This window comes from Drosophila gunungcola, unplaced genomic scaffold (assembly GCF_025200985.1).
Source record: "Drosophila gunungcola strain Sukarami unplaced genomic scaffold, Dgunungcola_SK_2 000025F, whole genome shotgun sequence".
NCBI lineage: Eukaryota > Metazoa > Arthropoda > Insecta > Diptera > Drosophilidae > Drosophila > Drosophila gunungcola.
The window spans coordinates 948,347-973,311 of NW_026453204.1; the positions used below are offsets into that span (position 1 = coordinate 948,347).

General features: G+C 39.9%; 2 protein-coding genes across 2 annotated transcripts; one reads left to right on the top strand and one right to left on the bottom strand.

The window, feature by feature from the left end:
* Nucleotides 1-1,718: 1,718 nt before the first annotated feature.
* Nucleotides 1,719-2,854, bottom strand: LOC128263897 (E3 SUMO-protein ligase ZBED1-like). Its single transcript, XM_052999175.1, has 3 exons — nucleotides 2,688-2,854; nucleotides 1,807-2,628; nucleotides 1,719-1,723 (listed from the first exon to the last, which is right to left on the bottom strand). Exons 1-3 carry the CDS (start codon nucleotides 2,719-2,721, stop codon nucleotides 1,719-1,721), a joined length of 861 nt encoding a protein of 286 aa, XP_052855135.1. The 5' UTR covers nucleotides 2,722-2,854.
* A 1,848-nt stretch (nucleotides 2,855-4,702) lies between these two features.
* On the top strand, nucleotides 4,703-6,197 carry LOC128263898 (uncharacterized). Its single transcript, XM_052999176.1, has 2 exons — nucleotides 4,703-4,834; nucleotides 5,274-6,197. The coding sequence occupies exons 1-2, from the start codon at nucleotides 4,703-4,705 to the stop codon at nucleotides 6,195-6,197; spliced, it is 1,056 nt and encodes a 351-aa protein (XP_052855136.1).
* The last annotated feature ends 18,768 nt before the right edge of the window (nucleotides 6,198-24,965 follow it).

Below are 24,965 nucleotides of genomic sequence, written 5' to 3' on the forward strand. Positions count from 1 at the left end.
AATTTCAATTGAACCTATCGTGCGTTTAATTTCTATTTCTAAACTTTGGTGGCACTTTGGTTGTTTTCCCCATAAACATTTTGGTGACCCCGACGGGATATTCGTCTAATCGAAATCTGCATGTACCGACCGTTTTAACATTGTTTAATTTCGTTTAAGCAATAACTTATTTTCGCTGCCGTTTGCTGCATCTCAAACACAAACACACGCGCTGCCGGCCGGCCGGCCGTTTGTTTTTTTTTTTTAACATTTTCGCGCTGTGAAAGAAGCAAAACTGTGTTGTGCTGCAAACATTAAACATAAAAGGAAACGCAATTAATTGTTGTTAAACGCGTATATTGCATACATATATGTGTAAATAGCCGTGTATGTGTATGGTCACATACATTACTTTGCCAAGTCAATGCGCTGTTGCTAGGAAAAAATTTCGGTAAAAAGAACAAAAACAAAGTCAAAGTTCCCGTTACGTTGTTGGCGACGCTCGGTGCATTAACATTTGCGCGGCAATAGGCATAGGGTGTTTCCTGCCCTCTGAATCCGGTCAGACAATTAAAAAATGGTTAACCCAGGAGACGCAATTCAGCCTCAAAATGACATCGAGTTTTACCGAGCCAAAGTGCGTTCCGTTTTGCGGCAGTTAAACGCAATGAAAGATTACTTAACTGTTGGAGCTACTGAGCAGTTTGATGAATCTGATGTCCTCGCGCGGCTGGATTGGGTGAACTCTATGAACTTGGAATTCGATTCTGCACAGACTTCGCTGGAAAAACTGGACTTTTCGGAGATTAGTAAAGATATGCGGTTGGAATTTTTCAGAAAAAAACATCGATGTATCGATACATCGAATTATTTTAAGGTGTTTTTGAAAAAAATGTATTTTTCTCCATCACATATTATTAATCAATACCATAAATAAATCAAATTTGTAAAAGGTCTTGATAAATAATGAGGCTTTATTTGAGATCCATATATTCAGCTTATATTTCTTCTCTTTCCTTCAAAAACCAAAATAAAAACTAAATCACAATTCAATAAAAATTAAAATAAAAAACAATATCGAGTTCTACTCAAAAGAATAAGAAAATAACTTAACTTAAGAAATCCAGTCATTTTTGTTTAAAAATAATAACATATTGACGTTTTTAGCCTTAAGCGAGCTTCGCTTTTCGCTGATAATAAGCCCGGCCTTACTGAACATCCTCTCGCTTTCAGTAGAAGTGGCCGGAACGCAGAAGTATTTAAAAACGCATGTTTTGAAACCGTTGTCATTTGATATCTTTTAAAGGAGAAATGGGATTTTAAGTTGGTTACCATCTAAATTGTTATCTTTTTTTACCTTCCAATAATCCAAAGGGTTTTGTGCAGGCTCCAAATTAGTACCATTTAAATATTGTTTCAAAGCTAATATGGAATCCACGCGACCGGTTTGGATTTTTTGAATATTGTTTGTTTGTAAAAAACTGAATAGTGTGTTAGACTCTGCTGTGGATTCTGGTGTTGGCGGGCTTGATGTGGAAGCTTTTGATTGAGCATTGATGCGCGACAGTTCATCCTCTAATGATTTAACTCCTTGGGAGGAATTAAATGGATTCCAAAATCCCTCCTTTTTAAAGCGAGGGTCTAAAATCGTGGTCATTCTTGTTACCGTACGATTTTCATAATGGACCAATCTTGTATTGACCCCTTGAAGTATGTCATCACAGACATCTCGACCCACCTTAGTCTGGAGTTTGGTTTTTGTGGAGTTTAAATTGTGTAAAATTCCACAAATAACCGGAATCACTGAAGACACTGTGACATAAGTACTGGCGGATGTGTGCACCGTTGCGTGCTCAAACGGTGACAGTATTTCCTTAAAGCATGGAATATGTCTTATTTGCAGTATCTCACATGCTTTTATCATGTTTTTGGCGTTATCTGTGACCATAGCGGTGACCTTTCCTAAAAGGCTCCATTCCTCGAGTACTGTGCGTATTGAGTTTGCAATACTCTCGGAAGAATGGCTCCTTTCGTCGAGGAGCTTTTCTGTGGACAAAACAGCGTTGCGCAATTCGAAATCCTCTGTTATAAAATGGCACGTCACAGTAACGTAGCACTCGTTGGACCTTGACGTCCAGCAATCTGAAGTGATTGCACAGTGCTTGACGTCTTGTAAAAAGGCGTACAGCCTGGCCTTCTTTTCTTCGTATGCATTTGCCATCGAAACATTTCTTAAGGTCGTACGTGAAGGCAATTCATACCTTGGATCGAGGAGGTTTAAAAAATTGCGGAAGCCTTTATTTTCCACCACTGTGAAAGGGCGCAAGTCTGATGTAATATAATAGAACAAGGCACTGTCCAATTGTTGTTTTCGGTTCGACGACTTTTCGTACTTTTTCTCCATAAATGAAAGGACTGACGGCTGTTGTACTCTTGGCAATTCACTAATTGTTAAATTAGGATGAATGTTTTTCAAGTGGCAAGACAAGTTTGTCGTATTGCCACTTGTTTGGTACGTTTTTCCACATTTAATACATTTGGCTGACCTGCCATCAGCCGATTTGTTAAAAAAGTTCCACACAGAAGACTTCCCATATTTTTTCCGCTTACTTGGGACCGTACTGTCGCTTTCTTCCTCTTGACAGGCAACTATATTGGACAAAAGTTACATTACAAATCATATGATTGTAAATAATAGCTCTAATTACCATTGTTATTCTGCTCTTTCAAAGCCTTCTCCATTTCTGAGCGCCGCCAACACCAACACACTTTCGGAATCAGACTGTAATCTATAATTTATTTACTTAAGTTTCTTACAAAAAACGTGCTCAGCTTACCAAGATTTTTTCCTGCCAAGTAGTGATGGGTAAAGAGGAAACATCGAACATCGATGTTTTGAAACCTCGATGTTCCCGATTTTCGAAAAACTTCGATGTATCGATACATCGCCGATGTTTTTTTCCAGCTCTACTGGGATGCTATGGAGTCGTTTTTGGAGAGAGGTGCCGGATGATGGAAAACTTGGACCAAGCTGTGGTAATTCAAACACCACACCATCAGGTGGGAAAAGGCATGCATAGATATAACCCAAGTGTACTGATTACGTCTGCTACTAACTCAAACCATCCAATTTGCCTATTTGCGATGCTTGGGAACATTATTTACCAAAATGCTCTTAAGCTTGAGTCCCAATCTTCGATATAGGGAAGCAAAGAAAATGCACCTTTGCCTCAACTGTTTACGCAAAGGCCATAGCTTGCAAGTCAACTCATTGTAAACATTGTCGCATGAAGCACCATTCATTACTGAACATTATCCCAGAGTCATCCATACCATCGACCTCAGTTTCATCTCCATCATCCGACCCATTTATAAGCTTTCAGCCATTACCATCGACTTCTTCATCACTAGTGTCATGCTCATCTCCATTATCACAACCTAATCACCATTTAACGCACTCTCCACCACAAACCTTAAATACAATGCCAATGAATTACGTGCTGCTTCTAACTGCTATAATCTACGTAAAAAATAGAGTTGGTGCATTTATGCCTTGCCGAGCAATATTATTTCAGCTTCTCAGTTAAACTTTATTACTATGCGCCTAGCTAGCCAACTTAATTTGAAACTTAGACAATCGCACACACTAATTTCTGGGATATGGGAATCTGATAAGGCAGTCGATATTCTGGCGCAATCACGGGATGCAAGCTATCGTGCCTCATTCGGAGCTGCTGTAACTTATAGTATCACTGATTACCAGCCAAATTTCAATATAAATACTACAGGATGGAGGATGCCACAAAACATTTCGCTAGCTGACCCTCATTTCAACCAGTCAAAACAAATTGATCTTTTAATTGGCGCTAGTCTGTTCTTCGAAATAATCGCTAAAGGGAAAATTAATTTGGATAGCACCTTGTCCACGCTTCAAAACCCCAAGCTTGGTTGGATAGTTTCTGGAGGGATGTCAAGTATGCTAAATCGCAAATCTGTCTTGGCTGCCATTGTCAAGGATCTTGCTGATCATTCAGATGATGACACACTTGCTGCCGTAGTAAAGCGGTTTTAGGAGATTGAAGACATTAGTTCAGAAAAACCATCGATGCTGGCCTACGACTTACGATGCGAGCAGCATTTCAAAGAAAATTGCATTAGGCTGGAGAATGGTCAATATTCGGTTAGCCTTTTATCCACTTTAGGATTCAAATCTTTAGGTGACTCCTACTGTCTGGCCCGTCGACGTTTTAAAAGTTTGGAATCAAAACTAAATAAAAACCCCAATCTGAAAGCGCAGTATTCGCCATTTTTACAGGAATACCCCAACTTAGGCCACATGTCTCTCGCATTAAGAGATCCAGCGGTGCCACAATTTTTCTTGCCTCACCATTCTGTTCAGAAGCTTGAAAGCACTACCACTAAACTTCGTGTCGTCTTTGATGGTTCTGCAAAAACTACATCTGGGATAGCTCTAAACGACTTGCGCCTAGCAGGACCAACAATTCAGTAAAAAATCTTTAATATTTTGCCTCGGTTTAGATTTTTTAAAGTAGCTCTTTGTGGAGACATCTGCAAGATGTACCGCTGCGTTCGTGTTTCGTACCCTGATGACTTTTTGCAATGTATCATTTGGCGAGAGAACTCCACACATAAATTGAGTGTTTATAAACTAAACACAGTAACTTATGGAACCAAGTCGGCTGCCTTCTTGGCTATAAGAGCCATGCATCAGCTATCTTATGATGAAGAGGAATCATTTCCAGTTGGAGCTAAAATCGTTCGTAGAAGTTTCTATGTGGACGATCTAATCTCTGGTGGCGATTCAGTTGAAGAGGTGAAAGAAATTCGTCATCAGGTAAAGGAGCTACTGGCGCGCGGTCACTTTCCGATCCGAAAATGGTGTTCGAATGAAGCAAGCGCTCTCGAAGGAGAGTCTGATCGCGATAAAGAGCAATTGATTAAATTCCACGACGGATCAGCTATCGCCAAAGCTTTGGGGTTGGTCTGGAATCCATCTTCGGATAATCTTCTCTTTAACTTTACACAAATTTTATCAAGTCAACGAGCAACAAAACGGATTGTGTTGTCAACAATTGCGAAATTTTATGATCCGCTTGGTTTAATAGCACCCATTGTTACAAAATCCAAAATTTTTTTTGCAAAAGCTATGGAGCACTAACATGGATTGGGACGACACACTGCCAGAGCCACTTCTTTGGTCATGGGGGGAGTTGACCTCTCAGTTGTCGATCGTCCAGAACCTAAAATTTTCACGATTCGTAATGCAATCGCAGGCTTCCGTCGAGATGCACGGATTCTGTGATGCTAGCACAACAGCTTACGGCGCGGCCAATGGCAACGCTGAAGCACATCTACTCTGCGCCAAGTCTAGAGTAGCTCCCTTAAAAGCTTTAACAATACCAAGATTAGAACTTTCAGCAGCGTGTTTATTGGCTGAGCTTATCTTAAACGTTAAGGAATCCATAGGTTTTGATTGCAGCTTTCACTGCTGGTCGTTCTCGTCTATTGTGTTGGCTTGGATTCGGCAGCCTCCGAGGGAGTTTAACGTATTTGTGTCTAATAGAATCGCGAAAATCCAGGAAATGACGAAAGGAATGGCTTGGCATCATGTTCCAACAGACTTGAATCCGGCGGATGTGGTATCGCGCGGATGTACCTCCCAAGAATTGCAGGAGCACTCCCTTTGGGCAAATGGACCTCCATTTCTACTGAAAGAAGCGTCGAACTGGCCCTCCCTATTAGATGCAGTAAAGAACCTTCCGGAACGGCGTTCCACGGCGCTAATTGGAACCGTTGGCACTGACATATTTATCAACTGCAAGATTTTCAACTCATTCGACAAGTTGCAGCGTGTTTTTGCGTACATTTATCGATTCATTTCAAATTGCAGCGCCAAATCATTACCTTCAACCATCTATCTGACCGTTGACGAGATCAGCTTCGGAACCGTTCTGCTTCTAAGGAGCATTCAACAGGTTCACATAGCGGTGGAGTATGAAGTTCTTAGCCAAGGCAAGCCTTGTCCTCCGAAGAGCAAGTTGATTTCTCTGATGCCAATACTTAGCTCTGAGGGTTTACTTCGTGTTGGTGGAAGGCTTCAAAATGCGAGCTTGGACTACGAGGCTAAGCATCCGATATTGTTACCCAAGGATCATCCGGTCACCAGGGCGATTATCTTCTATTATCATGAAAAATAATTCCACGCAGGATCACAGGCGCTGCTCGCTGCTTTACGGCAAAGGTATTGGCCAATTGGAGGCCGAAAGTTCGTGGCTAGCGTCATCAACAAATGCGTCAGATGCTTTCGGATGAAGCCTGTGGCTTGGGAACACGTGATGGGTAGCAGCCAGCAGATCGAGTTCAGCCTAACCCAGCATTTCACACCACAGGAGTAGACTATTGTGGACCGTTCTATCACAAGTCAGAGGCCCGGAACAAAGCACCCCACAAGTGTTACATCGCCGTCTTTGTCTGCTTTTCGACGAAGGCTGCGCACTTGGAAGTCGTCCAGGATCTCACAACGGATTCTTTCATTGCAGCTTTGAGAATATTCATTAGCCTCAGAGACAGTCCACTTACTATTTGGAGTGATAATGCGACAAACATTGTTGGCGCTAAACGAGAGCTAGCGTAACTGAAGGAGTTGTTTTTGAGCGAACCGCACACGGCTTCGATAACTTCTTCCTGCTTAGCGAATGGGATTGATTGGAAGTTCATACCCCCACGTGCCCCACATTTCGGTGGTTAATGGGAGGCGGCTGTAAAATCGGCAAAATTTCACTTCTACCGAGTAGTCGGTGCAGCCATCTTAGCCCTTGATGAATTAAGAACTCTTGCATATGAAATTTCTGCCATTCTTAACTCCCGTCCGCTTTGTCCAATTTCAGAAAACGCTGAAAATTTTGAGGTGCTAACGCCAGCGCATTTCCTCAAAGGTTCCAGCTACACAAGGTTTCCTGAGCCTGACGTTACTTATCTTCGCAAAGGCCGGCTAAGCAGTTGGCAAAGAATAAACAAATGCAGCAGCACTTCTGGAAAAGATGGAGCAGAGAGTATTTGTCCCTGTTGCAAGAACGAAGCAAATGGCTGATCAAAACATCCAACATCCAAATCGGTCGTGTTGTATTGCTTCAGGAGGACAACCTTCCACCGATGAAATGAAACGACGGCGTCCTCAGAGTAGCTGTGGTCCGGACAGCTACAGGTCTTACCAAAAGGGCCGTCACCAAACTAGCCGCTCTGCCGAATCCCATTTGGTTGGAACCGTGTCTCTTCCAACGGGGGTAGTATGTTTAGAGCAGACCGCCAGCACCCAGTCAAATGCTCATACGTGTGCGCTGCAAACGCAGGGATAGCGGATAACTTCAACATAGCTCTATACATCCAAAAAAAATCTGGTCAAAATGGTAAATATTAGGCGCGAACGGGGTTAAAAAGTGTCTAAGTCCGTTTGTTCACACTTGGGATTTCGAACGATCGGGGTCAATTTGAGAACATATTGGTATTGAATTAGTTAGCTTACAACTACAAAAATTAAAATATTTTTTTTCTCTTCCCTTTTTTTCTTTTCGCTTTGATTTCATTTTCACTTTTGTGAAATTAGTATGAAAAAATATACGATTAGCTGATAAACAACGGAAAGAGAAATGCAAACTTATTTTATTCGCATCATGTCGACCCAACTTTGATTCCAACCGAGGACCTTTGGATTCGTAGACGCTTACTTACCGTGGAATTTTTAAACGATAGCGATGCTGGGTAAAATGTATGCCTAGAGCTAATATGTTTATAAAACTGTTTTGGACCTTGGTTAATCCTACAACGAATTAAATAGCCATTATAACACTGGGCGTAAAGCACGGTAAAATTCAACCTTAATTATCTGGAAAAAGCCGCTTGCGAACAACACGCTTTGTATTTATTATAAAGTCTGGACTTAACATTTCTCTTTATTAAAACATGGAGGTTTATGGGAGTTACACGAATAGTGTAACGGAACACACTTATGGAAGAAGGAGTTCAAGCAAGCCGTCAATAAAGTAATCAAGAAAGTAAACTATTTGTTTTTTCATTCATTAAATCATCTCTGTCTGACAGTTTATTACAAATGGACTTATAACGGAAAGCAAATTTTGAATTAATTGAAAGACTGATTGTGACTGCTGTGTAAATGATATACAGTGTCGGTCCAAGCACGCTACCTTGGGGTATTAAGCCGTTCAGCCAATCGCGGCCGAAAGCCTGGGTGACATTCTTATTTTTATCTCGAGATATCTTATATCTTCTAATGGGATATTATAGGCAACTGGTGGACATATACATGATTTAGCTTTCCACAGCGGCAGCCAACGATGCAACAGATACTAACGCTTATTTGGTCAATTTTTTCTCATTACACTGCAGTGCACTGTTTATTTCTTTAAATTTGAACAATAGGATCAGTTTTGTTTTACTTTCTACCTCGATTTTAGAAATTTAAATTTTTTCCGATATAATGGAGAATGCTCTTTGTGTGTCACCCACCATTTTAACACATCCAGGTTTTTTGTTAGATAAATTTAAAATGTTTGTACTTTGCAGTGCTGTAAAATTTGGTACACAATTTTGTTGGACAGTTGCTGTGACTTGTTTTTCGCCTTTATTTTCGGTGTGGGTGAAGTAATGTCAAGTTCCAAATTTTAGTTATTTGAAAAATATTTTTTAAGTGTTCGATGTGGGGTATGACAAAGTGGATTTTGGATATTTCTCCGCCTCTAAGTTAAAAAATGTTTTAATTACAAAAAAATAAGTAAAAATTGCTTTTTTGACAGGAAATCAACCTGTGCAAAGTGTCATTTCGATCGGTTGAGTAAAATAAAAAAATAAAATAAAAAGAAACTAAAAATATTTACCAGCCTTTCCATACAGCCTCACGCTACTAAATAAATTTAAATATTCAAATAAAAATATAATCTCACCTTATAATTTTAGTCAAAAGCTTGCGCAGTTGCTTGGGCAGCATCATCAGACGAATCGGATATTGCTGGTAGTATATAAATCGGAACGAGCCGGATCGGAAGACTATATCATATAGCTCCCACAGAAACAGTGAAATAAAATTATTACAAATTATAACTTTGTTTTTATACCCGTTACTTGTACAGTAAAGGGGTATATTGTATTCGTTTTATGTAACAGGTAGAATGAACCGTTTCCATATTTCAAAACGGAGCCACGCCCACTCTAACGCCCACAAATCGCTGCATGCTCTTAGCTTCTAATGTTGGCTATGCAGTTCGACAGATGGCACCACCTTAACTTCGATTGTTTTGTAGGGGAAATACTTAGGTTGAAGTTTGTTGGCTGAGTAACGGGTATCTGATAGTCGAGGAACTCGACTACAGCATTCTTTCTTGTTGTTTTTAATTTTGTTTGTTTATTTTTCGAGATATTTGTTCGGAATCGGTTTATTGTTTCAGAATTACGTTTTAATTCGATTAAACCCGGACGACTATATCACAAAACTACCATCGTATGTACAAAAAAAATTAATTTTAAAAAATTATATATTTGAAATTTGTATATTGTATTCGTTGAGAAGTGTTTTACAGGTACAAGAAACCGTTTCAGACCCTATAAAACATGCGTGCCCAAAATCTACTTATGAATGAGCAAACACCAATACATATGAAATAAAACACGCATACATTGGTGCGAGGGTTTTTTTAATTTTATGTCGTTACACTGAAACAATTTATAGTGACATTGGACAACGAAGAAAAAAAAATCATAAATAAAAAAGAACAAACAAAGATTTAAAAATATTAAAAAAAAAATTAAATAAAATAAAATAAAAAAATCACAGAGAAAATTTGTTTATCGCTACGAGGTCTACTATTCTGCCGGCAACGAAGACAGGAACGAAATACCTTCAGATTTGCCTGGCTTACAAAGTTAAATCGATGAAATATTCCGGTGCAGATTGAACACACAAAAAAATAGTACATTTTTTTATTAAAGAAATTACCTAATAGAATATTAGAGAAAAATGGGGCTTTCTGTCGAGGGTCCAAAAAGTACTCTAACTTGAGGATTTCATCGATTTAAATATGTAAGGCAGTGTAAGCTGTTTTTCGCGGCGACAAAGGCAGCGAATGAAGAAAATAAGTAACTGGTAACTATGCTGAGAGCAACACATGTAGACGACTTTGCTATTCCTATATCAACGAGCAATGCAACAACAAAAGAGGAGCATGAGCTAGGCTTGGGCTTTTCTTCTATAAAGTTTATATATATTCTTGATAAGGAGTATAATGATTCTGACATTATTATCTATGTTTCCGCTGGAAACGATGTGTTTCCTTGTTCTCCACAAAAATTTCCACAAACTCTAATTAAAGATGTATAAACCTAACATACCGGAAAATTCACTCTATGTGAAGGTGTAAAAATATAGCACAAAACAAATTTTAAAAATATCGATCGCTTAACACATAAGCAAAATCTACCACAAACAAATAAACACGCCTAACAAAAGTCACACAAACAAATAGAAGCCAAAAAAACACTCAGTCTGGAGCTGTCCGACCGAATGGATCATCTGGAACGCGATGCTGGTATGCTGCGTACACTGCGGAAGAGAGAGGGGAGTAAAAACGAAATTATCCGCTCAGCACTTGGCAAACAATACATGCGACTTACGATTGCACGGAGTTCCCTTAAAGGATGGTGAAAAAATAAAAACACTGTTTAATCAGCTATGTTTTTACTGTCACTCACTCCGGCGTAGAGAATTCGCGTCATTTACCGAACGCGAAAACATCTAAACTCGATCGTAGACCCGGTTATAATAATTAAATTGGATACCGTCCGAGAGAAAATCTCTGTACTGCAATCAACACGTTCTTATTAGCGATCGAAAAAACAACAACTATACTTGAAGATGATGGGTTTTGACTCGAGCGCTCCGGTTTACGAAAACGAGCAGCTTTTGAGAGAACATTATCTTTAAAGAAGCAATGCGCCTAACAAAGCTACAAACGCTTAATGCTGTTTTACTCGCGGAGGTTTAATTCAAGTGCGCTGTATTGGAAGGGAGAGCTACTTTTGAATTGAGCGGATGGAAATGAAGGCACGCTCAAAAATACGAAGTGTTTTTCACTTTCACTTTATTTTTACTTTCTATTGACTGTCTGTATTAATGTAAATGTTTTGGTTTTGTGTCATAATGATATAATTCATTACATAAAATCAACATGTCTTATTTTGAAAATAGTTCTGAAATGCATGCTCTGATAAAAAGTTCCAATGAGAAATGCAACGTAGTTCTCAAGTTCGATGTTATACATATGTATTTCCGAAACATGGTTCTCGCCCCATGTTAGTGATTGTCTTGTCTCTTGTGACGGATCTTATTTGTATCGTGCTGGTCGTAACGGACATGCCGGAGGCGTTGCATTTAATTTAAATAAGAGGTTTAACGCAAAAGTTATTAAAAAGGAAGCTAAGTTCGGCAAGTCGAAGTTTTAATTACCTTGCAGACTTTGCCGAAATTTCTAAGATTGCAAAAGTAGTGAGAAGAATAACAAAAATGTAACAACTTTTCTTATGGAAGCTATAAAATATAGACGTCCGATCGGCAAGCGCATTAACCCTGGCGGCAGCGAAGAGACGGTTATATATTCTTAAGTATATAGCTATGCTCGCTTAGGCTGGAGCGCGGGGGTATATGCACATACATGAGGTCCGCTCGTGTTACAATTATGCTGACACTTGCACTTTCTGTATGCGGGCCAAGGCATAGCGATCGGTTCGTATTTCGGCCACTTGGGCTTATGACCGGGACTTTGAATTATGTAAACACTGCAACAAAGTGTTACAGTGTGTACCCTTTTAGTACTCTTGGTACAGTGGGCGCTCGGTATATGTTTATACGACATTTGCCTCCTTTTAAAAAATAACGTAATATAATGAAGTTATTTTCCAATTTATAAAATTTAAAAAATAATTTTGTTCAAAGATTTTCTTTTTTTAGTGTTTTTTTTTGTAATTTTAATACCTGTATATTCCAAATCTATTTTTAACTCAAAATCTATATATTATCTTATCTATTATATAGGGGTTATATATTATATAGGGGTTTTATCTTATCTATACTATTAAAATGTTTTGGCAAATTTGAAGTTTTACCAAAAACTAATTCATATAGAAAATAGTCATGTGTCATAGAGGGGATTGTGTTAAAACAATATACGAAATGTTGCAGCCACACAACCCAATCTGTTTTGCTAACTGAGATGTATGATCTGATAAGCTCATTAAATGTTCTGTGGCTTCGCTCCACAGTTCCCACAGTCTGATGATGATGTGCGGTAGAAGTTATGTTTTTGATATTTAAATGTTTGCATAACTCTTCTATTATTGAATTTTTATATTCTGTTCCCATGTCCGTAATGGACGAGTTCTTTGGAACGTACTTCAGAATAAATTCTTTAAATAAAGCTTTTGCTACTGTGGTTGCATTTTTGTTTTTTATTGGTATTGCTACTAATTATTTTGTTAAATCGCAGATTAAGGTTACTGCGCATTCATTTCCTTGTTCAGATTTTGGTATTGGACCTATTGTATTCACAATTACTCCATCAAATGACATTTCTGGGTTTTCAGCTATAGTTAATGGGGTCTTCGTGTGTTTAATCGTATCAGACTTTTGGCATTAAGAACATTTCTTACGTACTCTTTTTATATCTTTAGACATATTTTTCCAATAATACAGACAATATAGCTTCTTTAATTTCAGTGTCTTATTGCCCATTTTCTTAAAATTAGCAATTGAAACTTGTTAAAAGATATTTTCCCACGGTGCCACTTTGAGTTGTCTGATTTTGTTAATACCGGCCTGTTTTTCAAGCCTTTGAAAGAATTGTCCTAAATCAATGGTTCCATTAGTATACAAATCGCTAACATCATATCTTGCTGTAATTTCCATTCCATGTTTAAATAAACAGAAATTATTATTTACATGCAAGGTCTCCACTTTACGTATTTCGTAATTTACTTGGTAAACACTGGCTTAGAAGCTTTTTCTTTGAATTGCTCATGCAGTTTCTTTGATTTCTGGTAGTGACTTTCAGTATTTGTGTATTAATGTTTTTTAATTTATTGATGTTTATTCTTAAAAGGCATCTGCCACATAAATCTTTTTTCTTCAAGGTATTGTACTGCGAATTGGTATTCTTCCAAGTCTAGACTCATTCTTGTTAATTTAAAAGTTGGGGTTTTCATTGAAAATAAATATGTTAATGGTTTATGATCTGTTTTTATAGTAAAGGGTTTGCCATATACATATGGTCTAAAATGATTAACTGCCCAGTGTATCGCTGTTAATTCCTGTTCGGTTGTAGCATATGTTGTCATACAAAATTCTTTGGTGAAATCAGGGTATTGTAATAAAGTAGGTTGAATTAATGACTTTTTGAGATATTCAAACCCCTTTTTGACATTCAGGAGTCCAATTTAATTTTAAATTTTTTTGCAAAGGTGAGTTAAGTGTATTGAATATGATATATAGGTATGAAAGAGAGCTACGAATCTTCTTGATTCATCTGCATCGGACAAAACAGGATATTTTGTTATTACTTCATAAAGAATGAACATTTTTCTGGATTTAACTCGAGATTATATTTTCGACAAAGGTTAAATACGTTTGTTAAGTTTTTGATCATATGGTTTTCGGAACAATCTATTACTATCCATGTAAAGGAAAGCTTGGGATGGTTCTAATCCAGAAAGGGCTAGTGTCATCATTCTTTTAAATGAATTAGGGTCTATTTTTCTCCATAAGGTAATCTTTTGAATCGTTATGAGCTAGTGCTCGTTGAAAATGATGTGATGTCTCTGGATTTTTTGTCTAAAGTAATTTGGTGAAATCCGGACTCTAAAAGTAGTCGGCTATTATATTCTGATACTGAGGGTTATACTATGCCATCTTCTATAAGGTTTTCAACTTGCTTATCTGAGGATATGGGTTCTGTTTCTAATCCGAATATATCCGTAAATTCGGTACATAGTTTAGTGAGGGTACTTTTGAACTTTTCACAACATTTTTCTGCTAGTTTGGATAAGATTACATTTTTTCGTGTTTCATGTTCAGAATTTTTAAGTATTTTATAGTTTTCTAATGGTACAAACTCTATTTTAGAGATGTTTATAATTTTATTTGTGTCGGTTGTATTTAATATTCGGACAAATGTGTTAGTTGAATTAGTTAAAGTACTGGCTATAATGACGCCATCATCTATACACTGATTTTTAATAAGTATTTCTTTGTGAGAGGTTGTTAAGTATATGTTTTTGTCTTACAACTTCGGATCATGCTGGGATAATTAAATTATTATCAGCTGAATGTATAATTGGAATATTTATGTCTTGATTGAAATTTCGGGGTCGAGCTATAAACCAATCATGATCCTTTTGAAAATCGAGTTGGCAATTAAACTTTTTTTATGAAATCCATGGGAAGTATTGGGTATTGGGAAGTTATTATCTACTATTTGGAAATTTAATGGGATTATAAATTTTCCTGTTTGTATTTCTACGAATGTTAAACCCTGAGATTCAAGAGTACCTGCTCCTATTCCAGACATTGTTATCGTTTTTTACCGTCTATTTCACCATATTGATCAGAATTTATTTTTAAAATACTTATGTCTGAGCCTGTGTATATTAAAAGCGTTAAGGGTTTCGTGTGATAATTTCGAATACTTATATAAACATTAAGACTGAGATTTATTTTGTACAATTCTAGTGTTGTTATTTCCGTTGTTATCTGTTCCACCACGGTTATTATAATTTCGGCTATAACCGTTGTTTTGGTTGTTTCTATTGTTTTGGTAATATCCGTTATTTTGATAGGTATTTCTGAAATTATTACCACTATAGTTGTTTCCTTTTTGTGTGTAGAATATTAAGTTGGGGTTGCCCGTCATTTCAGTACTACACTGTATGTACTTCGTGACGACTTCTTTCATTGTTGAGAAATTGCCAGCTTCTAAAATGTTTAATGATTGTGGCTATGACTTCCTTTGTGCTGAACTTGTAAGCTTGTTCGGCCGGTAGTCCTTCGTCTATGTATGAAGCTTCGAGGAGCTTACGAAGGTTTTCTATTTCAGTTGTGAATTTTTCGGCTGTTTTGCCTTTCTGGCTTGTTTTCGCCATTTTGGCTTTAACTACGTCGGATGTTTCACTGACTACAGTGTCTTGCAATTTCTTTATGATTGCATTTATTGTTATTTCATTCTGTACTTTGTACAGTGTAGATCATATGATTTTTGATTTCATGACTTCTATAGCCAAATCTTCGAATGTGCCTTTAGTCAAGCTAACCTACTTCAAGGCTGTTATAAATCTTTGAAGATGTATCTTTTGCCCGATAAACTCCGGGATGACATTCGATATTTCTCTTATGTATGCCCTTGTGGTCAGTTTTACTTCTACAATGCTATCGTTATTATCAGAGTCTGTCAAGTCCTGATCTGACAATTCAGATTGAATAAAGACTGCAGGAATAATGAGTTTCTTTATGCCTTTTTCCTCTATTTCGGGACCTGTAGAGATGGGGACATCAGTCAAAGCCTGCTCAAGTGCTGGCGAATCTGATAATTCTGTGTTGAAGCGGCTTACTAATATTTCAGCATGTTTATTTACAGTAATTGGCTATACTGGCCGGTTTCTTGCTAAAAAATTATAAGATTTATCAAAATCTATTTTTAAGTTATTTAACTCCTTATATAACTCATTCCATTCCAATATTTAATGGAATATTAATTTTTTCTTTAAAACCATCATTAAAAGATTTCTTTCAAGTATTTCAATATCATTTATGACTGATCTTACTTGTACACCTGGAATGGTACTCAATACTATTGCATTTTGTGTATTTGAGCAATGTATTTGGGGAGAAATAGCTAGATTGAACCTATTTATATATATTTATATTCGAAATCTGAAATTAATGGACCCTCTGCTCCGTTTCTAACTATGGCTTATACCCTATTCTCAATGCAATCCCATGTAATCATTTTTATTTTTTTAATTAGTTTTATTTTATTTTTAATAATAATAATATTTCAAAATAAGTTAATTTTTTTTTATAACATTGTAATATGACACTGTGTACATATACATATTTGTATTTAATTCTTCTACGGCGTGGAGTTCTCAGTGTAAAACCCCCCACCATCAGACTCGACCACTGGAGCACCAACAATATGCAGCGGTAAAACGTCTGCAATTGCCTCAAAAGAAATAGCCACAACTACATCAACGGCAGCAAAATTAACAACAGAGACAGAAACGTCTCTTGTCGCGAAACCGACTGCGAAGTCGGCCCGAATATTCAACAATCGGGCCTGGCCATAAAATCCGGCATGGACCGCTAAATACAAATTAAACGCAAGCTTAGCCCGCAGAACACCGGGTAACAAACCAAAAATAAACCGTTTCCAAAGATACAACAGATTTGCCCTCCTAGCTGAAATTCAACCAGAACTGGGTCAAGAGACCCAACCGAAGCCTTAGCCCCCACCAATTAACATTAGAGAGAAAAACTGGAACGCCCTATTCAACAAAATTGTTGCGCTGGTCGGGGACGGAAATTTTCATGTTGTTTCGCTTACTAAACGGAATATTCACGAAACCAAACTTCAGACCAAATTTAAAGAACATTTCCGAGTTGTGTCCAAATACCTTGAAGAAGCAAAGAAAAACTACTACACGTACCAACTAAAAAGCAGCAAGGGCTTGCCAGTTGTATTAAAAAAAATCGGGCCCTATGTACCCCTAATGTAGTCATCGATGCCCTCAAAGAAAACGGTTTTTCTGCAAAGAACGTTAGTAACATCATTAACAAGAACAAAAAGGCGCAACCACTCTTTAAGGTAGAGCTGGAGCCAGATAGCAGAGTCTTGAAAAAAAATGAAGTGCATCCTACTCAACTCGTGGCTCCCAAAAAAGGCAATAATATAATGCAATCACATACTGGCCAGCAGACCACAGAAAAGTCCCGGACTTTATAGATTTTGCGGTGACAAAAAGCATTCCACGCAAAATAATAAGCGCCAAAGCGCTTTCGGACCTTTCATCTGACCATTCGCCAGTGCTAATAACTCTTCTTGAAAGCCCAGAATCCACAGACCACCACCTCAGGCTGACATCGCACAGAATTAACTGGCTAAAATATAAAAAGTATGTAAGTTCCAACATTGAACTAACCCCGCAGCTCAACAACAGCCCTGAAGAAAGACGCTGAAAACGCACAACTACGGTACATCGAAAAACTTTCGCCAACCTTCGTGAATTGAACTGGGATCAAAACGTAAGGTTGCCTCTAGTAGATTACTATCGCTTAACTTACCTACTCTTGAAATCGTAGAATCATTCTTGAAACTATTTTTATGCACAATCTTGTCAAGGGTGATATTGACCCCATATAATTGGTAAGCTGCTTAACTTTGAATGTGCCTTTTAGACCAACCCGCAACTACCATCCTCATAACTAGCAAGATGTACCTTTCGTGTTCGTTGTAATATTTATAATAATTTATATAATCAATTTTGCATTTCAACCTGTATCCCTGTATTAAAACCTACAGTTTTAACATTTTTGCGCCGTACTTAGTTTTAGTTTTTTTATATATATGTACACGCTAGAAGGCTGATTGGCCTATATGACGATGCCTGGGTCTTGTTCTTTCCGGATTTGTGGATCACTGCGATGACAGACTTCTTCCATTGTTGAGGATAATAGCTCCATTTCATCATGCTATTAAATATTACGGTTAGAAAATATACTGCACATCTCGGTATCTATGATCATTTTAGGATTAAATTGTGGCAAGGCGTTTTTTATCTTCACAATTTATGACTCTTGTAACTTTTTCTGATTTGAATATGATAGGCGGGATTGCTTCATGATTGTCGATTATTGGGAGCACAAAACTATTTGTTGCTGAAAGTAGTTTGAAGACGTTTTCTACGGTATTTGTCTTATCTTCGTTGCTGCGAGTTTGTGTATGTAAAAGTCACTGGTGGGCATATGCCTGATTTAGTTTTCCTCAGTGGATATCGTTTACTGTTTGCTCAATTATCTTGAGCTCGATTTCTATCATCTTCTATAGCTTTACGTAGTAGGTTGTATTTCAGCCGAACTGTTTTACTAGAATTTAGAAAGTATGGGCGTTCTGAAAGCTGTGGATGGTCATAGAGGTGAAGTAAGATTGGAGAGTGATCCGATGATAGATCTAATAAGTGCTCTACGCGCGTAGATCTGTTGGCCAGTATGTAGGCCCGGAGTGATAGAGTCAAGCTCGTTTCGTGGTGTTATTATACAGTTGTACAGTTGGGGTTGGGGAGTCGTGATCCCCAGTGGGTGTGTTTTGCGTTATACCTCGAACATAAGTTGGGCAATTTTATTTCTGTTTATTATGTTCATAGCTATTTTAACAAAAAAAAAAGGCCAGCAATTATCTCGTCGATAGGGACTGTTGACTCGATTCATTTAATAATCACTTGTAGTCCTACGCTACTTTTAAGTTGGTAATTTATTTTTTCGGCGTCGAGATTCTTGGCCACAATTCGTAATTTTCTTGTATTTTTGTCTCATTTATGTTATCCCTTTTTATTGACGTGACATAGAATTTATTTGAGCCAATTTCGTCTGTTATTTTTTTTACCAATTCAATCCAATTTTCCTGACGTACATAAATGGGTTGCCGGCCATAATGACTTAAAATTTGTTTAAGCCAATTTGATCTGTTATTTTTTTTATCCAGTTGTGAGGAGTTGAATAACTCCCCACAAGTTAGAAAGCAATCAGAATAGAGGCATGCAAGCCGTGGCCTACCAGTTACCCGGGGAATTCGCCCGTAGTATCGGTAAGGCATTAAAAGGGAGCAGCGATGGGCCGTGTGCAGAAGGAACTAACAGGACAGCACCGGACATCGGACCCTGATATTGGTGCCGTGGGCAGAGGGAAAAAGTTCGCACGGTAAAACCGTGCCGAGACGCCGATAACTAGCGGTAAAAAGAGGCCTATACAAGAAGGCCGGACGCAGGAAGCTGTATCAGTCGTTTTCTACCAGTCAACAAGTATCAGTCATCAAGTGAACCAGTAATCAGTGAAACAACGTGAAGGAGCAAGTAAAGCCGTGCGGAGTCATCAAGGAAACAAGATCGCTACGTCGAGACGTTCGGGACTTAGAGCTAAACTCTCCGAATTGAGACACAGGTAGCTGAAGTGCCTACGGCATCACATGGCTAAGTCCAGGCGCTTTGTCACAGCTTCTGTCGCGATTTGAGCTTGGCATCCCACCCGACGTGTCCGACAGAGTTGAAAAAATAGAGTTCTTCGGCAAGGAACCGTGGGCTCAGGAGGAAAGTTGTCTAGAACTAACTGCCTGCCTACAAGGACTGCATTGGTCCTGGTGCGACTAGCCCGGAAGGACGCGCGTTTGTTCAGCTAGTGTCTCGAAAGGCGTTTCCGTTGAGAGCACAGCAGTTCACCGCTAGAGTCCCAGAACGGCAGCTTACCAAATCGTGAGCGCTACGCCAATAAGGAGCGAAGCCAGTCGACATATCCGGAGGCAGAGCATGGACAACGAGGACACCAAAGACGACGAACAACAAGCGCCGTGCGAGCAGCAGATACGTCGAATTGTGAAGTCTGTGGCAGAGAGCGTAGAGTGGAAGCGTTCGTCTAAAACCTAGCGTTTGACCCAGGGACTGCGTTTGCGGCTTCCGGCGTACGCCTGAAACTGAGCCGACGTCCGGTGCGACCGGCCGGGACAGAGCAAGGAACAGGAGGCTGCGGCTGCGAAAGGCGTACGCCTTGAGAGCACAGTGCCTGTTCACCCTAGCCTGGGAACGGTGGCGCATCCCTAAGCCCTGTTATCCCGCCGAGCCAATGGCAGCAGGTGGCATCGCGAGCATAGTCGGCGACGGAAACATCACTTCGCAGCAATCACAACCCAGCGAGTTGTTCAAGGCGGGAAGGAGCCGATCATATTTCTACACTGTCAATACAAAACCCAGGCCGAGGGTCAAGTCGGCGAATAAAAGATCCTTGTATATGTACTCCCAATCTTTCTGTGCGTTATCAGTGATCAATAGGGTGGTCACGTTTCTATAAATTTTTAATTTATATTTTTAATGAGCAGATAAATCAAGAAAATCAGTTCGTTACATCTGGCGCCCAAAACGTGATTGTCCTGACAGTGAAATTCAGCATCAAACAGAAGTGGGGAAAGGATGGATCTATCTCCTCAAGAAAGAGGATTAGGTATTATCCTGGAGGGCAGGTCGGATGACATGCGAATAGCTTTTTTAGAATATTTCACTAAAACACAAAACGACCCAGGAATGTCGAAAATTTGGGCTGAGCTTGAGGAAATCAACGACAAACCAGACTCAAGCGTCAAATTGCAACTCCCAGACGCTGAACAACTTATAGGCAAGTTAGGTTGGCAGATGGCAGGTGCAACGGGATAAACACACAGCTCGAGGTAGAGATCGAATTCGGCCACAGGCGATTGCCCATGAGCCTGCTGATCCTAGCAGGAGGGGTAGACTAGCTGCTGCCGAAATAAAGTGTGCTGGACATACGGTGGTGATCCCAGAAAGAAGAAGGCACATCGGATGGCTCGAAGAAAAATTTGGCTGTGGCAGTGTTGCAAATCACCTCGCGTGATAATTCAAGGAATCGGCACCGATCCCGAAAAGGTAGCAGCCACAGCCTAGTTGCGCCAATACTTAGAATCTTGGTAGAGGCGATTCGTGCCCGATTTTGCTCGAATAGTGAAACCATTAAATTATCTATTGCGGAAAGGCACGAAATGGACATGGACTACAGATCACCAGCAAGCATTCGTTCGATAACACGAGCATGCAAGAACAAAAAGAGCGGACTATGGCGTCGGGCAAGTACCAGAGTCTTTATAGTACGCAGGACACAAAATGCACAGTGACCCAGACAACGAAATAAACAAATTCTGCGTTGGGCATGAATCCAGAATCATCCGTTGATACGCCGCGTAGAATAAGGTGATGCACAGGACAAGAAACGCAGGCCAACAACAATCCGTAGCGTCGGCAGACTCTGTACGAATCGCGGAAGAAAACGACCAGATCTTTGTTTTCCCGAGGAAAGAGGGGAGACGGTACAGCTCGAGAGCTTTACCGTAGCATGCCAAGCCGGAAAAACACGAAATGACGCGCACTCACAAAAACGGCCACAATTAAAAAAAAATTAAAAAAACACACAATATGATATATATATTTATATATATATATATATATATACGAAAAAATATTAAAAAATATATATATATATGAAAACCGGGTTCAACAAACCACTTGCCAACTAAATGCAGAATGCCGCAAGAGTGTGATGAACCTAGCAGGGTCATTGACCCCGGTCTCAAGGGCAGGAAAGGTCAACTCTGCAATCCTTGGCCAAGCTTTGAAGGAAAGAGACAATAAGTAAACAACAAATCGAAAGGAAATTGGTCTTACCATATCATTGTGCAAGGTCACCATAAACAAAGGGATGGGAGCGCTTCGATTTATAGCGGCCGATTGGCACTGGACGATAGCGTCGATCGGTGGGCACAAAATACTGGAAATATCGGCACACGGAGTCACACGGTGGAACATCGATAACATCGGGTGGCAACGCCACGCTAGGTCAAGGAGCCAATAGCAGTTGAAGACCGATCGGCTTGGCGAAGAGTGAGAGACACACTGGAAAATATCGATAACACCGATAGCAGCTGGAGACCGATCACTCTACGCCGAGTGTCCATCCGACGGAGAGGACAAAGCACGGAGATCGAGAAAGTCCAAGGGGGAAACGTCTGGGGCGGGAATTCAAAAGTCTATGGGGAAACGTCTGGAGTGGGAGATTCAAAATCTGGAAGGAGGATCGGCGCTCTGGAACTCAAGAAGGAGCTGTGAGCGTCGTGGGAACCATCTGGAAAAACGAGTCGACTAGAAGGCTACAAGTAAACGAGGACAAGTACGAGGAAAAGACACGTCGAGGGAAGGATGTCAGAATGTGGAGTATATCAAGGGAGAAAGCAAGCAGAGTAGACGCATGCAAACAGTGGCCTACCAGTTACCAGTTACGCGGCGAATTCGCCCGTAGTAACGGTAGTGCGGCCTGAGCACCAGACAAGGATAGGGAGAGTCCGAGAGGGACAGCAATACAAGAGAGCAGCGATGGGCCGTGGGCAGAAGGAAGTAAGGGGACGGCATCGGACATCGGACCCTTATATTGGTGCCGTGCGCAGAGGGCGACAGGTCAAACGGTAAGACCGTTGATTTTGGACCCGGAGGCAAGGAGACGCCGATAACTAGCGGTAAACAGAGGCCTATATAAACAGGCCGAGCTCAGGAAGCTACCAAGTCAACAAGTAACAGTCATCAAGTGAACCAGTAACCAGTGAAACAACGTGAAGAACCAAGTAGAGCCGTGCGGAGTCATCAAGCAACAAGATCGCTACGTCGAGACGTTCGGGACTTAGAGCTAAGGTCTCCGAATTGAGACACAGGTAGCTGAGGTCCTTACGTCATCACACGGCTAAGGCGCTTTGTCACAACTTCTGTCGCGATTTGAGCTTGGCAACAAATAGAGTCCTTCGACGAGGAACCGTGGGCTCAGAAGGAAAGTGCTCTTGAACTAGTTGCATGCCTACAAGGTCGGCGAACTCCGGCGTATGCCTGCAGAAATTGTACAAGGTCCTGGTGCGACTAGCCCGGAGAGACGCGCGTTTGTTCAGTTAGTGTCTCGAAAGGCGTATGCCTTAAGAGCACAGCAGTTCACCGCTAGAGACCCAGAACGGCAGTTTACCGAATCGTGAACGCTACGCCAATAAGGAGCGGAGCCAGTCGAGACATCAGGAGCAGAGCATGGTCAACGACACCCAGGGCGATGAATATAAATACGTCGAATTCGGAAGTCTGCGGCAGAGAGGGTAGGGTGGAAACGTTCGTTTAGAACCTGGCGTTTAACCCAGGGACTGCGTTGGCGGCTTCCGGCGTACGCCTGAACCGTCAGTTAGAAAGTGAGCCGACGTCCGGTGAGACCGGCCGGGTCAGAGCAAGGGACAGGAGGCTGCGGCTGCGATGGTGTACGTCTTGAGAGCACAGTGCCTGTTCACCCTAGTCTGGAAACGGTGACCCATCCCTAAGCCCTGTAATCCCGCCGAGCCAAAGGCAACAGAAGGCATCGCGAGCGAAACCGGCGAGGGAGACCCCACTTCGCAACAATCACAACCCAGTGAGACGTTCAACGTGGGAAGGAGCCGACGGCGGAGCATATTTCCAATTGTTAATACAAAACCCCGGCGGAGGGTAAAGTCGGCAAAAAAAAAAACCTTTATATATTATATATTTCAGTGCGCTTTCACTGATCAATAGGGCGGTAACGTTTATATAATTTTGGTGGAACGAACACTTACATCTTCTAAGCTAGCCGCACGATATTTTTAATGAGCAGATAAACCAAGAAAATCAGTTCGTTACACACCTTTTATAAATTGTATTACTTAGGAGCTAAAGAGGTCTACGTCTCGCAGCTACGCTGCCAACAGCGGCAGCGAAAAGACGCTTATATATTCCTAAGTATATAGCTTTGCTCGCATAGGCTGGAACGCGGAGGTATATGCACATACATGAGGTCCGCTCGTGTTACAATTATGCTGACACTTGCACTTTCTATATGCGGGCCAAGGCATAGCGATCGGTTCGTATTTCGGCCACTTGGGTTTATGACCGGGACTTTGAATTATTTAAACGCTGTAACAACGTGTTACAGTGTGTGCCTTTTTAGTACTCTTGGTACAGTGGGTGCTCGATATATGTGCATACGACAAAACAAATAAGACTTGGAAAAATTGATGTCAAACATAAGAATTTGGACCGATTTCACCCTGTTATCCCTTTGGGAGCTAAAGGATATAGACGTCTGATCGGTACGCCCTTATAATTTGCTCAAGGTATGCATAAGATTTGGAAAGATTCATGTCAATATAATGCGCGAAATATCCTGAAAAGTATATAGTTTTAAGCTATTACAATTTATGGTTTCTATGAGAGCTATAGTATATAGACGTCCGAACGGCACCCGCTTTAACCCTGATTAAGCTTTGCATAAAAAATTCGATTTGGAAAGATTGAGGGCAATAGCTTATAAACTGCGCCAAATATTCTGAAAAACATCAAGTTTTAACCAATTTCCCCTATTGCTCCTATGAGAGCTATAGGATATAGACGTTCGATCGGCACGCGCATTTCGAACTTGATCTGCGTACACATATTTTTGGACGACTGTGAAAATTTCAGATAGATAGCTTTTTAACTGAGCTCGCTATCGACTATATCGGCTATATCGACTCCCCTAATGAGCCTGATCAAGAATAATGTGGTCGGAAACTTCTGCTTCACTGCGTAACAAACTTTTGACCAAAATTATAATACCCTCTGCAAGGGTATAAAAATGTTGATAATACAAAAGAATATTTAATTGTTAAAATTGTGGGATGTGCTCAAACATGAAATTTACTGCTAAGTTGCATCTACCGACCTAATCAAACCATTGACTATTATGAATTTTACTCCCTATTCTGTGATATTTCTATTACGTACAGCAATATAATATTGACCAGTAATACGAACAGCAATATTTTGACTGAAAAAAATGTAGTGAATAATATGATATCTGCTAGAATGACAATTTTAAATTCTTCATTTCCAACTCATTTCATTTTGGTCGTATTTTTTTTTAAACAAACCTAACCTTTTTTTTAGTATATGACTAGGTCTCGGTATCTGCTTTCTCAAAACATTACCTTATTTTCATTACTTCTGACATTTTTATCGATTTTGCTGACCATAAAATTACTTTTAGGGACTTCAAAATATTGACTACAATT

What these genes read in the sequence shown, in the direction of transcription:
- LOC128263897 (XM_052999175.1), bottom strand. Translation starts at nt 2,721, where the DNA reads ATGGAGAAGGCTTTGAAAGAGCAGAATAACAATG. An exon ending in GAAAGAGCAGAATAACAATG is followed by an intron (nt 2,629 to 2,687) that starts GTAATTAGAGCT and finishes TGTCCAATATAG; the next exon opens with TTGCCTGTCAAGAGGAAGAA.
- LOC128263898 (XM_052999176.1), top strand. Translation starts at nt 4,703, where the DNA reads ATGCATCAGCTATCTTATGATGAAGAGGAATCATTTCCAGTTGGAGCT. An exon ending in TGAAAGAAATTCGTCATCAG is followed by an intron (nt 4,835 to 5,273) that starts GTAAAGGAGCTA and finishes ATGCAATCGCAG; the next exon opens with GCTTCCGTCGAGATGCACGG.